Below are 15,031 nucleotides of genomic sequence, written 5' to 3'. Positions count from 1 at the left end.
ATAACTGAGTAAAGCTCTGTTTATTCCTAGTATACATTCACTGAAAGCATAACTTACAATATTTATTTATACCATTTATAAATTAAATTTATTGTTTAACATATTTATAATTTATGTAGAACATGAATCCTTGACTGTTTTTTAATTCTGAGGGTTAGTGAATGTTTCAAATGGATATTTTGCGATTATGTTTTAATTTATATATTTAGGGTTTTTTTAATTTTCTGGTAGTCATTATCTTAATGCCAAAATTATTATTTCTAAATTATTTATTTCTAAATAATTTCAAAATTACTATTCTAAGATGCTGTCTTCGATATGTAAAAATGAACCTTACCGTAAACCTTTGTAGGTCTGTTATAGAAGAGTTGTGTAGGGGAAGATAATAAACTACTCTGAAAAACTAACCCCATCAGTTGAACACCAAACAAGCATTCCCGAAGGGTGGGATTTTGGGGCGAGGAGGCAGAAAGACAAAAGAAGGTAGCTTGGATTAGTTTGGAGGGAACACAAATAGGTAGAACTGAAGGCTACAAGGCCTTGATAATTTAGTTGCTTTAGAGATTCTTCCCATGACCTCTACCATCTCCACCCACAGTGAAGCTGACCTGCTGCGTTTTATGATGTAGCACAAGGCTTTGTAGTATGAACTATGACTTGTCTATCTTTCAGAGATGTTAAATCTGATCCCTTTGACTTGCTCCTGAGGTACTTGCCTTGCCTAAGGTTATTAACGGAGATGTAATCTGATCCCCATGTCTTGCTCTTGTGGACCTAGCTTTGCCTAAGGTCATTTTGCCTGGTACTGGCAGAGTGGGGACTACTAGAACATGCTTTTTCTGGTGCAAAACACTACTCCATGAACAGAATAGTGAGAAATCATTTTTCTTCCTAAGGTACATGTATTAGAGTGAATTGTTTATGTATTCTTAGTTAAAACTGAAACAACCAGAAACCATGAAAGGATAGCAAATGAGATAAGGTTAACTGTACAAAGCTGTATTCTAACATAGACTTATCTTTTCTGAGTGTAGGTTTTAACATATCTGTTGGATGTAGAAACGGGAAAATACTGCTGCATTAAGACAGACAATCGTGCTTAGATTGGTTAAGAAGTGTTCCCTAATTTTTGAAAGTAGAAATTAATGTTGAATATATTTATAGGTATCTGATGGTATTGTTGCCCCAGGATATGAAGATGAAGCTTTGAAAATACTTTCTAAAAAAAAAAATGGAAACTACTGTGTTCTTCAGGTTAGTTTAATTCATGTTTAAAACAGTAATTTGCTCTTCTGTTTTGTGTTGCTTTTTCCCCATTTTTAACCTTTCTTTTATGATGACAACCTTTTAATTTATCCTTTTTTACTGTGGTTTCTTTAATTCTAAGTCCTACAGTTTTCTTTCTCCTTGCTGTTAATTTTTAGGTTGTAGGTGAGGAGAGCTATCCTTACTCTTGGTTTCAAATTTTAAATTTTTAAGAAAATAGTTAATACCTATACATGGTTTCCTGTTCAAAAGGTATTAATGTTATTAGATGAAAAGTTTCCCCATCCTTCCCTTCTGCTACTGTTATGTCTTTAAAAGTAATTAATATTTTTAATTTCTTACTCATCCTTCCTGAAATATTTGATACTTTACAGCAAGTATTTGTATTTCTTTTTCCTTTTCTGTTGTTTTTTTCCCACTAATACAAATGCATATAGTTTCACCATCTTGGAAGTTTGCCCCATGTCTGTGTAGCTTGTGTAGGCAGTCACCAGTCTTAAGCTACTGCACACGCCGTGTAGTGAATTAGAACTGGGTCGCAATCAGTGGTTATTGGTAGTTTTGATAGGTCCTGTTCTCTTTGAGGGCGTTCCAACAAATTTTACGTCTTAATGGGAATGTTAAGGATGCTGATTTCCTAATAACTTTACCATCATTGTGTCCTTTAACTTTTTCATCTTAACAATAGATAGATAAAATGACATCTTATTGCAGCTTAATTTCCCATTATGTGTGGGGTGAACATCTTTTCATATTTAAGAGTATTTTTAATTCCTTTTTATGAAGTATCTGACCATATTCTTTGCCTGTTTTTCTGATTAATTGTTGAGATTTTTCCTCACTGATTTTTTTTTTAAAGCTTTTATTTATTTATTTGACACACAGAGATCACAAGCAGACGGAGAGGCAAGCAGAGAGAGAGAGAGAGAGAGGGAAGCAGGCGCCCCGCTGAGCAGAGAGCCCGATGCGGGACTCGATCCCAGGAACCTGAGATCATGACCTGAGCCAAAGGCAGCGGCCTAACCCACTGAGCCACCCAGGCGCCCTTCCTCACTGATTTTGACCAGCTCTTTCCTATTAGGGAAACTAGCCCATTGTCTAAGATTATAAATGGATAAAGCAGAGTTATTTGAATTAAAATAAAAATTCATAACGCTGTTTTACAGAAAGTGCTCATGTCAAAAGATTTGTGGAATCATAACTCCATATAATGGAAGTTCTAAGTATATAGCCTTCATTGTAAGATACCATTAGTTGTATGATCCACTACAAATTCAGTGTCAGCTTTTCAGGAGAGAAGAAAAATACTACATTAAGTATACATACTTTTCTGTTAAGGCCCTTCATTCAAGTTCAGCCCTTCAGTCAGCAGAGGCTGTATTCTTCAGTTTCTTAATCCAGTGGTCTTTTTTAAGGGTATAAGTACTTACAGCTCTATTTAATACTTACATATGTCATCATGAAGATTGTTTTCCAAACTTTGAACTCATCGTAACCTCTTCAGCACCTGATAGCATTACATTTGAAGATGTCAAAAGACTACACTGGGCGTTCCCCAGTATATTATTTGAGAGTTTAGCCAAATGCACATGGACATATAATTTTAGCTGTGAAATAGCTTTATTCCTCTCTCTGGCTCTAAGTTTCTTTTGACATCAGTTAATAAGGAGAGCACATCCCAGTTTTAGAAATTTGATAATACGGAAGAAAAGGGAACATTTTGGAATTCAAGAAAGTACAAATTAGGATGAATTAAGTATGAGGGCTTGCTTATAAGTTACGGATATCAGTGCTTTCTAAGTCAAAGATCCTTTTTAAGAGATACTGTGAAGTTTAGAAAAATATCTAGGGAGAGAGTGGTCTTATGTAGATTATTCTCATGTCTTGATACCTTTTCAGTTCAAAATTTGTGAGAGGAAGATAGCAACAAATGACATATATTCCTGGGATGCCTGGCTGGCTCAGTTAGTAGAACAGGTGTCTCTTAATCTCAGGATTGTGAATTCTACCTTTGGGTGGCGATTACTTAAAAAACAACAGCAACATATAATCCCTTTCAAATAACAAAGACCTTGACTCCAAATGTTGCTTTCCCCCTTTTAACTATTTAATTCAGGTGTTTACTCTGTATTTTATAATTATTAGAAAGAAGGGAAAATTAGAATTTATTTTTTATGCTACTGCCTGTTTTTTTGTTTGGTTTTTTTGGCAAATTTGTTTTTATCCGCTGATCTTCCAAAAGGAAGATACAGACAGTGCTTTCAGTTGGTATAACCAGAAATGCTGTCACTGGAATCATTGTTTTAATATGTTTGTTGTTAGAAAACACCACAGGGTTGTAAACCTCTAAAATTTTTTAGAACAAAATACTAGTACCTGACCATTCTATTGTACCTTTACTGAAGTGATCTTACACAGGCTTAAGTTAGAAAAAAATGCATATAACCTTGCTATGATGATTTTTTTGTACATAAATTAAGTGAAAAACGTTGAAAGTTGTAGATACGTTGGTTTTGACTCTAAATTTTTATTTTAGATGGATCAGTCCTACAATCCAGATGAAAACGAAGTTCGAACTCTCTTTGGTCTTCGTTTAAGTCAGAAGAGAAATAATGGTGTCATCGACAGGTCATTATTTAGCAACGTGGTGACCAAGAATAAAGATGTAAGTTGAAAAAAACATCTGAACTGGGGATTCCTGGGTCGCCCAGTCGGTTAAACATCTGCCTTTGGCTCAGGTCACGATCCAGGGTTCTGGGATCCAGTCCCCCATTGGGCTCCTTACTCAGGGGGAGTCTGCTTCTCCCTCTGCCTGCTGCTCTCCTCTCTCTCTCTGACAAAAAAATAAAATCTTCAAAAAAAAAAAAGTTGTCTGAACTGAATGCTAGTAATTCAGTAAGTCTGTTTTTAATATTTATAAGCTTCTGCATTTATTAAGACCCATATTTAAAACTGGTTGATCTGCAAATGTCTGGCTCATCTTTGAGTTATCAAATAAGTTTAAGAGCTTAAAAAAAAAGAATAAATGACCATATTAGGAGCTTCTGTGCATTTGTATGTACTTAGAGGTATTTATCTTCAGTTATGCCTAAGTGAGATCATATTTCTCATAATTCTGTTCAGTGACTTGAATTTTTTCAATGCACTAAGCTACAAATATATTTCTTTTTTTTTTTTAAGATTTTATTTATTTATTTATCAGAGAGAGAGAGAGCACAAGCAGGCAGAGTGGCAGGTAGAGGCAGAGAGAAGCAGGCTCCCCACTGAGCAAGGATCCTGACGCAGGACTTGATCCCAGAAACCGGGGATCATGACCTGAGCCCCAAGGCAGACACTTAACTGATTGTGCCACCTAGACATCCCTACAAATAGAAAGGCCACATGGCAAGCCATGTATACATATACTCTGATAGATATTTTGTTTCCATTTTCAGTACCATGGTCCTTGTTTTCATGTGGTCAAGTTTTTGCTTTTAGACTGTTGTCGTCTTTTAGGAAGGACATACTCCTAGGATGATAGTGTGATTTTTTTTTTTTCCACATACATATGTGTATTCTATCATTTACTATGCATAGCACTCTTACGTGGGGACTGGCGGTGGGTGACTACTATCATCTCTCTCGTAAAGATCACAAAATTGTGATATAAATTATGGCTAAGAAATTTGTCCAAGGTTATATAATATGAAAATGGATAAGCTAGTATTTCTTCTCTGAAATCTCTTAATTGGACCTTCAGTTTTTGTTTTGTTTTGTTTTGTTTTGTTTGTGGATCTTCAGTTTTGAAGGATTTTTTTGCAGTTTAACATTGGCTCTTCTCCCCTCACCCCCACCCCTCACACCCCCCTCTCCCCCCTCGCCACCCCCCCACCCCTCTCACACACACCCCACGCTTAAGATGTGTAGCTGCATTGTTTTGTGGCTTTGTCTGCTAGTACGTCTGGTATTTTTAGTTGGATGCTGGGCATTGAATGTGAAAAAACTGCAGAGGTATTCTGAGTGTTTGGATGGAGTCTTTTTTTTCACTCCAGAACTGACTTCCACTTTTGGTAGGCAGAGGAGGTGGAAGTCAAATCATCTTTATCCTGGTAGGAGTTAAGCTGATTTGAATTTGGGCTTAAGTCTTTGTGAGGACTGGTCCTTTTAGGGTTCACCCCTGTTCTGCTGAAAGCACCAGTGTCTGCTAGTGTCACTTTTCCTTGGTGTTCTCTGAACTCCATTTTTGCCACTTAGTGCTGTAACACCGGCAGGAGTGCTGCTCATTTCCTTCACCGTTTAGCTTATGGCCTTGCAGCTTGAACAGTGCCCTGAGGTGAAAAGCAGAGATGGTCACACTCATTTCTTCTTGCTTATCTCTGGGATCTTTGCCTCTCAGTAGTTGATATTTTACTGCCTCAGTGTTGAGCTTTCTTGTTTGTTCCTAGAAAAGGTTTAGTCTGTTAATAAGTCATTCCTCATAACAGAAAAAGAAAACGAAGAGGTGCAGTTGTTCCAGGTCTGAGTCCCAGGCGTGACTTCATTCTCATCATCTTTAAGTAGAATTGCTGAAAATAAGCTTTAAAACCTTTATTGGGTAGTTCAGTCTGTTAATAAGTGTATAGTGATGAAGACGTGATCTTTGTTGATTTAATAGACATTTTTTCACTTTTATTTTTGAAAATTAATGGTGCCCTGAAGTAAAGGAACATGGTGTAAGCATCATGTGTAGAAATAAATACCTGTAAGTTCATTGCCATCTCCTCCTATGGTCAAGGCTGTAAAGTAAACGGGGATTTCCAGTTGGAAGCAGTGTTTTGTACCAATATTACTTACTGTATATGAGCAGCTTACAGTAATATGTGCCCCCCCCTTTTTTAACACTTTATTAATCTGGCTGGTTAGTGTATCTTTTAAAATACTGAAACAGGGAGCACCTGGGTGGCTCAGTCATTAAGTGTCTGCCTTCAGCTCAGCTCACGATCTCAGGGTCCTGGGATCAAGCCCCACATCGGGCTCCCAGTTTGGCGGGATGCCCTCTTCTCCCTCTCTCACTCCCCCTGCTTGTGTTCCCTCTCTTGCGGTCTCTCTATGTTAAATAAATAAATAAAATCTTTAAAAAAAATAAAATACTGAAACAGTATTGACCTAGATTACATGGTGCCTATGTTGGCAGCTCTGCCTAACTATTGAGGCTTTTACTTTTGTAAGTTTTCCTTTTAGGTTTATAGGTATTGGACTGATTAATAATTTAGCAATATTTGATAGGGTTTATACCCCTGGCTGTGCTAACTTGGATTTTTTTTTTTTTTTTACAAGGAGTGAGATATGGCTTTAATTCATCTTTTATCTAAATTCTTCTCTACTTGTTTCATATGTATTTTTAATTAGAAATTTGGAAGCTCAAGCATAAGAGTGATGGTTTTATCTTTATTTATAGTCCTCTCTTCTTTTAAAGCAGTGTTTTGTTAACACGTCAGCCTCAAAATCTTTTTAGGTCTTAGAACAGTGGGAGAAGCAGAATTATGTGTAGTAAGCATTAATGAACATGTGACTGAGTTATTACCTCTTCCGTTTTTCTTAAATAAAGCTTTGTTTTAACTGTTTGTGTCCCTCACTCTAACTCCGGCCCCATCCCCCCTCTTGAAATGGCTTATATTCCTTGATCCTAACTCAGAATACCGGAGTTGCATTTCAAGGCAGACCTGTAGGAAAGCTGGTTTATGTAGTTAATCTTTCTTAGAACTAAAAGATTAAAATATATAGTTGGTGTCTCAAACAGCAGATAACAGTTAAGAAAGGATATACTACATTAATACTATCTAAGAATGACAAATTCTTAAATTCTAACATTGTGGGGGTTTTTTGTTTGTTTTTTAAAAGATTTTTTATTTATTTGACAGACAGAGATCACAAGTAAAGTAGGCAGAGAGGCAGACAGAGAGAGAGAGAGGGAAGCAGGCTCCCTGCTGAGCAGAGTCCGATGTGGGGCTCGATCCCAGGACCCTGAGATCATGACCTGAGCTGAAGGCAGAGGCTTAACTCACTGAGCCACCCAGGCGCCCCCTAACAGTGTTTTTTAATTGAGGTTTTAATTTTAAGATTAAAAAGAAAATTGCAGGTTCACGTGCACTGTTAAGAATTCCCATGTATCTTTTGCCCCGTTTCCCCTGGTGGTAATATCTTACAGTATCACAGCCATGATAATGATACTGATACAGTCAAGGCACAGAAAGAACATTTCCATGGCCAAGAGGGACCCTCAGGTTGCCCTCTTAAAATCATACTCATTTCCTTCCTCCTTCCACCCCTCAACCTTGAGTAACATCTTATCTGTTCCCCCTTTTATAATTTTCATTCAGTGTAACATTTCATGAGTGGGTTTTTATGTGAACATAAGTTTTCATTTCTCTGTTATAAAGGCCCAGGAGTGTAATGTGGCTGCAGGATAGTATCATAGTTGCATATTTAGTTTTTTAAACTGCCAAATTGTTTTCTAGAGAGCCTGTGCCATTTTACATTTTGGAACAGCAACATATGAGTGATCCAGATCTGTGCATCCTTAACTCACTTTTACTGTTGTCACTTTAGTTAGGTATATGGCAGTATCTCATGATTTTCGTTAGCATTTTCTAATGGCTAATGATGTTGTTTCTTATTTATTTGCCATCTGCATATCCTTTTTGCTGATACATCTCTTTGTGTGTTTTGCCTACTTTCTCATTAGATTGCTTTTGTCACTGAGTTTTAAGAGGTCTTTACGTATTTTAGGTACTAGTTCTTTTTTGGATATGTGGTTAGCAAATACTTCCTCCCAGTCTATAGCTTGTCCTTTTATCCTCCTATTAATAGGGCTTTTGCAGAACAGAAGTTTTAATTTTGATGAAGTCTGATTTTAGGTTTTCACTTAGCTAATTGATCAGTTAGCTGCTACTTACAGTCTTTGTGCACTCAGCATAGCTATATAGATCATCATTCTTTTCAGTTTAGAATTGTTCTTTTTATTAAACATAGTGATATTTTTGGCTTTAATAATTGTTTTATTCTGTTTGGACTGGGGTAGTTCACAAGTATTTTTGAACAGTTTCTACTTAGAATTTCTGGACAAAGCAGAAAATGATCCTTTTTTTTTTTTTCCCTGAACAGCCTTGGCTCTGTACGGGCATCACAGTTGTTTGTAATGTCTGTGAAAATTATTCTCGGTGTTTTTTCTGAACATAAGTTTTTATCATTTTTCCATATAGGTTTCTTGGTTCTTTGGCTGAGAAAGTATTTTTTGTCAGTTTGGGTGGTTATGGTATTTTACTAGTGTGATGTTTAAACAGGCTTAAGCCTGAGTCGCTGCAAATGACTTTAATCTGAGTCTGTGGTGCATTAGGCACTGCTGAGTTCCGTAAGTATGTTGAATGTTGATTTTGTTTTTTTAGTAAAACACAGTAGAGTTTCCTATGAACAGTTCATTTCATTATGTCCTTCGAGAGATACTACATTTCAGGTCTGTTAAAATAAATAACATGTAAGATGCTTCAAGTTAAAGGGAATTACAAAAGTCTGATGCAATTGACTATCCTGTGTTTTTTCAGTTGCCAGAGTCTGCGCTCAGAGACCTCATTGTAGCCACCATTGCTGTGAAGTACACGCAGTCTAACTCCGTGTGCTATGCCAAGAATGGTCAGGTAAGCAAGCTCTCAGACCCACTTGGGGCAGACTGTTTTACAAAATGATACCCATCCCTCAAGTTCTAGACTGCTTGGAAAGGAAAATCTGTCCTGTCTTTCTCTTCAGGGTTTGTCAGTATTTACTCAGTAACATAGAGAACTGTTTGTTAAAGCTAGTGGTGATCACAGACTGTCTTTGGAACGATGTGTTAAAATTGGTCGTATTGCTTCTTGCTCAGACTGAGTTGACACATTTGGATTCGTAGGACTGTAATAGCTGCTCTAAAACTAGTTCATTTGCTCCCCTCCTCATAATTGGTGTGGTATTTCCAGTGAAGAGAGACTAATGAATGGTACTGCCACCCATTATTCCAAGTTTTTGCAGCTTGTTGGGTATTTTCACATGTATTTCTAAGGTTACTTTACCAAGAATCTGTAGACTGCAAGTTAATGTGATCTTTGAAAATCCAGTTTACTGAGACATAATTTATGTACAATAAAATTAACTTTTTAAGTGTCGAGTTTTGAACAGTTTTCCCCAATTACCTAGTTACGTGACCACAACCACAATCAAGATATTGATTACTTGACGTTAATTAAGCAAGATATTGAACTTGTTTTCCTGGTGCACTGAGCCATAGAATGCAGGACCGACCTAGCTCATCATTGGGGCCTCTCCTAACTCTGGACTAATCTGGTTCTGGTTTTGCCATAACTTAGCAGCATTGGGACCCCTTTTCACTGTGTCTTGAGCTCTTCTCTTAGCATTTGTTAAATTATTTGACCCATAAGTAGGGGAGGGAAAGTGTGGATATTAATTAGCATGTGATTTGGAAGACTTAAAATTCAGAATTTTAGTTGATTGTCAATTGTAAAAAGATTGCTTGTCTCTAATAATGAAAACTTGGGAGATTGTGGCTACTGGCCTCCTTTGACTCAGGTTCTAAGAAGTTCTGGTAAAATTGTGCTTCACTGCTGATGTCCAAGAGTTCTAGAAACTTCCATAGTATTAGTAACCATACTTCAAATGTCACTGAACAGGTAAAATGTGTAAATAGTAGTTATAAACTTGCTCCCTTACCTTTTAATGCCTTAAAAATTACTTGTATTTTGGACTGATAATTTTCCACTAAATTGATAGATTTTAGAGAATTTGCACAAAAGATCTATTAAGAAAAATATGTTGTTGGAAGAGATAGTCATCTTAATGTTCATGTTCTTCAGGTTATCGGCATTGGAGCAGGACAGCAGTCTCGAATACACTGCACACGCCTTGCAGGGGATAAAGCAAATTATTGGTGGCTTAGACATCATCCACAAGTCCTTTCAGTGAAGTTTAAAACTGGAGTGAAGAGAGCAGAAATCTCCAATGCCATTGATCAGTATGTTACTGGAACCATTGGCGAGGTAAAAGTCTTGTTATTGGGTTTGTGGGTAGAATATACTGGTACGCTCACCTCTTTCTGTAACAGACACCTTCATCACTACTGAGAGAAAAATGCTATTCTTCTTGAATTTTACATTGTCTAAAATTTTAATTCTAAACTTCTCAACAATTCTTCATTGTCTTGCCTTTGACATCGTTCACAGTTCTTCATCCCTTTCTGACACCATAGACCTTCCCTGTCTTAAATTATAATCATTGGTTTAGTTTTATATGTTTGTACTTTAGTTTTATATGTTCGTACTGATTTTATAAGCTTTTGATGGCAGGGACTGTTTTGTCACCTACCCTGAGGTTTCTGTTACATTGCCAAGCATGATGCTTGCTATATGATAGGTGTGTATTCAACACGAAATACAAATTAATCTGATGGCACATAATCGGGGTCTTCTCCCCCCACATTGTCTACCAGTGCCTTTAACAACTCTATTTTTGTTACATTATGTGTTGTTTAATGTCTTCAGTTTTAAAGAAGGCATATGAGAATAATAAAATTACAATGTCAAGTAGCCTGTCAAAAATACAGAATTTAGCCCCATTTTTGCTTAATCCTATATGGAAGACAAAAGAAAGAAGTCTGGTAATCAGACTCTCGATGGTCTTCTTAGAGGATGAGTTGACCACACTACCTTGTCTACAAATTCAGGGACAGGAATCCATGACATAGTAAGTGTCATTGAAGAGTGTGCCTTATAACCATAAAGTATTCAACATGTAAGCCTTTCTTTTTTTACTCTAATATTTGTATTTCCCTGTTTAAAAATTACGTTCTGTGAACAAGAGTTAAAAGTACACTGTTTAAGCCAAAAAGTCATCCAGGATAGAAGCATCTTTTTTAAAATACGAATACCATGAATCATACCTTGATTCTTTTAGGCCTACTGTAGACTTGAGACTGTGTAAATGCAGTTCTGCAACATCCATCATCATCTGCTTGCTTGCTTTGACACGGAGATATAAAGTAGTATATCTTACTTAGGCAGAGATTAAAAAGCAAAATATATTTAAACTGATTTATGAAGTAAATAGTATAGTTTTTATTTGGTACATTTAGAATTACTTAATGAAATGCTAAAAGCATAAAAAAAAATTCTTAAAAAAAAAAAGATTCTAGACATGTAAACTGTAATGAGCTGTTGTAATTAAATCCTGGGAGAAATGCCCAAGTGCTTTCTGGCATTCTGATTTGCATCAGAAAATACTAAAGATCTCATCCAAAATCTTTCTTTCCTGTCTCCGCCCTCTACTCTTAGGATGAGGATTTGATAAAGTGGAAGGCATTGTTTGAAGAAGTGCCTGAATTATTAACTGAAGCAGAGAAGAAGGAATGGGTTGACAAACTTAGTGAAGTTTCTCTCAGCTCTGATGCCTTCTTTCCTTTCAGGGATAATGTAGACAGAGCTAAAAGGGTAAGTATGGAATTGATGTGTATTTGCATAGAATTGGTTATTATGTAAAAACTATTTCAGGGGTGCCTGGGTGGCTCAGTTAGTTAAGCTTCTGCCTTTGGCTCAGGTCATGATCCCAGGGATCCTCATCGTGAGGGGGCGGGGGGTGTTTCCTTCCTCTCCCTCTGCCCCTCTTCCCTACTTGTATGTTCTCCCCCCAACCCGACAAATAAATAAAATCATTTAAAAAAAAAAAACAAAAACTATTCCAGAAATCCTGCTTCTGTTTAAGTACTGTGAATTCTATGTCCAATTATGGCATTGTGATATATCAATAATATTTAATTATTTTACTCTTCTATTTGATGTATGAATAACCCACATGCTGTCATTTTCCTGTTTTGACTGGGTGAATCAGTCTGCATTGTGAATCATTATTAGCTTATGCTTTCTAGAGGGGGATTTTGATTTTTGCATGTCTTAACCTAAAATTGTGTTTTGAAAGTCAATGTCTCTTCTTCCCTCAGAGCGGTGTGGCCTACATTGCTGCTCCTTCTGGTTCTGCTGCTGACAAAGTTGTGATTGAGGCTTGCGATGAATTGGGAATAATCCTTGCTCATACGAATCTTCGGCTCTTTCATCACTGATTTCGTTGCCCCGTATTTTATGGTTTGCTTATGTGTAGGTGAAAAATCACATGTAACATTTTGACAATATCTTTTTTTAAAAATAAAACATTAAGACTTAGTCGTCTTGGATCCATAGCTTTTGGTTGTATTTAACTTCTTAAAGTTACAGGCTTTCTCTAGCATGACAAATATTACCCATAAATATTTGTGTGTAAGAAATACAGGAACATCCCTGCCTCCTGGAGCTCAGCTCATTCCAAAACATTGCCTGTGTGAAACATCTTAAAATCATCAAGTAAGCCAGAGAAACTGAGCAGACCCTGGAGTTAGACAGCATAAGCATCCTACAGTCTCACTGGTTTTCTCATAGGGGATTCTGCTCATGCAGCTTTTCTTTTAGTCAGAGTTCTAAAAAGCTTGGTTGTCTCCTTTCTAAGCACAGTTTTGAGATATTTGAATTTTAGTGTGATGTATAGGTCGAGTTTCACTTTCTTTCCAAACATTTATCCAGGTGTTTCAGCATCATTTGAAAAAACTATTGGGATTGCCAGTTAACCATTATTTAACCTCAGTTAACCATTATTTGCCATGGGTCTGTTTCTGGACTCTTTTCTGTTCCATAGTTACGTTTGTCCTAACACCAATACCACACTGTCCTGAAAATTGTAGCTTTGTGGTAAATTTTGAAACCAGATAATGGGAAGCCTTCATCTTTGTCCTTTTTTTAAAACTTATTTTGGCTATTCTGGGGCTTTGGCATTTCCATATAAACTTTGAAACTAAATATAGTCTATTTCTATAAAAATATTTGTTGGGATGTTGATTGAAATTGTATTGAATCCATAGTTTAATGAGATTAATTTGACATATCTCCTTTCCCTTTGAAGGTTGATTCTGTCTGGTTTCCACCACCTTTTGGTTCCTCTCCGGTGGTTTCAAATAGATTTTGTAACATTTTTGTTCCATGTTCATAACTATCTGTAGGAGGGTTAGTCCAGTACACTCTACTCTGTCCTTAAAAGAATCAGGAACACATATGAATATCATAGGAAAATTTCTAGTCACTGTTTTCATTTCTTTTTTTTTTTCCTTAGTCAATTCTAGCAAAGTATATATATTTTTTCTCCTAGGAATTTCACCATTTTGTCTGTTTTCAAGATTGTTGACACATAGTAGTATTTTTCTGAATTTTTAAAGGATCTTTTTTTAATGGAAGTTTTGGGATGGACACAAATTAGTTAAAACTGTACCTGTCATCCAGGTACAACTCATGATCACTAGTTTCATCTACCGTTTCCCCACTTACCATTCCACAACACTGATTATTGTGAAGCATGACATAGGTATTTCCTCTGTAAATATTTCAGTTAAAGTGACTCAAAGAAATTTTTAAAATAGTATATATACTCTTTAAAATACATAATCATGCCTATTCCTGTGAGAGGCAAGAAATAACGATGCCCCAGTAGCAATGAGCATACCTAATGCAAGTTGCTGGTTTCTGATGCCACTCCAGTAGACGGATTCCAGCACTCCTTGGAGGAATAGCTGACTCGAGGACTAGGGCAGAAAATAATACAAGATGAGATGCCTGGAGCACCTTACAGTGCCAGAAAGTCAGGACATACTGTAAAAACAAACACATGATCATAGTAGTATGTCAAAGGATACAGGAGCCAACTCAAAGGATTCTCAATAGCCAAAGCTAGAATCATTTGAGCAGCGAAGTAATGTAGTATTGGATTATAACCCAACCTGTGAAATATCTGAGTTCATGGCTGATCTAATGAATGATTGAATAAATAAATGGAGAATAAATCTGCAGAATTTTAAGTAATTTATATAGATAATCCACTTCCAAGAAGATGAGCATAACTCCCCACCCCTTAAGTGTGGGCCGTGCCTAGTGAATTCTTTCCAAGATGTGTGGCATGGAAAGGGGGATAAAGGAGTAACTACAGTGGAGAGACCTGACTGCAGCACCTCCGCCAGGTGCTGAGGGTTAAACAAGCATGTCACGGTGATCGTATGTACCTCCAAGTGGGAGTGGCATTTTACCTGTTTGGTCTTCTTTCCAAAACTCCACAACCCCAGTGTAGTCCTAGGAGAAGCATCAGGCAACTCCCAGTTGAAGGACCGTACTGAGAATTGTCAAGATCCTGAAAAACGAGGGAAGTCTGAGAACCTCAGTCTAGAGAGACCAAGGAGATAAGTCGACCAAATATAATGTCTCCAGCATAGACCATTTGAACAGAAAAAGGATGCCAGGTTAAAAAGTCCCAGTGAAGTATGCACTTCAGTTATGGATCGATAATTGATTCATTAATTGTAACAAATGATAAAAGGAGAAACTAAGTGTAGGGCATATGGCAACTTGATACCAACTTAATTTTTTCTGTAAATCCAAGTAGTAGAAAATAAAAAGTTTATTTAAAATATATAACCATACTTTAAGTAGCACACTGAAAGGCATAACAGAATATCAAATACCCAGTCCCTGTCCAGATCTTACACATTAACTTTTTTTTTTCCACCTGAGTTTGTTGGTAAAAATATCCAAGCCTGAGGGGCACCTGGGTGGCTCAGTCAGTTAAGTGTCTGCCTTTGGCCCCAGTCATGACCCCGGAGTCCTGGGATTAAGCCCCGCATCTGGTTCCCCAGTCGACGGGA

At 36.9% G+C, this 15,031-nt stretch overlaps 1 protein-coding gene across 1 annotated transcript in view; it reads left to right on the top strand.

The window, feature by feature from the left end:
* ATIC (5-aminoimidazole-4-carboxamide ribonucleotide formyltransferase/IMP cyclohydrolase) overlaps positions 1–12,456 on the top strand; it is a 28,890-nt gene extending 16,434 nt beyond the window's left edge. Inside the window, exons 11-16 of the mRNA XM_032859863.1 lie at positions 1,165–1,254; positions 3,803–3,931; positions 8,826–8,918; positions 10,125–10,307; positions 11,598–11,753; positions 12,260–12,456. Of these exons, the coding sequence (XP_032715754.1) occupies positions 1,165–1,254; positions 3,803–3,931; positions 8,826–8,918; positions 10,125–10,307; positions 11,598–11,753; positions 12,260–12,379 (771 nt within the window). The 3' untranslated portion in view covers positions 12,380–12,456. The remainder of the gene's footprint in view (positions 1–1,164; positions 1,255–3,802; positions 3,932–8,825; positions 8,919–10,124; positions 10,308–11,597; positions 11,754–12,259) is intronic.
* The last annotated feature ends 2,575 nt before the right edge of the window (positions 12,457–15,031 follow it).

The sequence above is a fragment of the Lontra canadensis genome, unplaced genomic scaffold (genome assembly GCF_010015895.1).
Source record: "Lontra canadensis isolate GAN:19392208 unplaced genomic scaffold, GSC_riverotter_1.0 scaffold18, whole genome shotgun sequence".
NCBI lineage: Eukaryota > Metazoa > Chordata > Mammalia > Carnivora > Mustelidae > Lontra > Lontra canadensis.
Note: the sequence above shows the minus strand (reverse complement) of the source record. Positions and strands in the feature narration are given on the sequence as shown.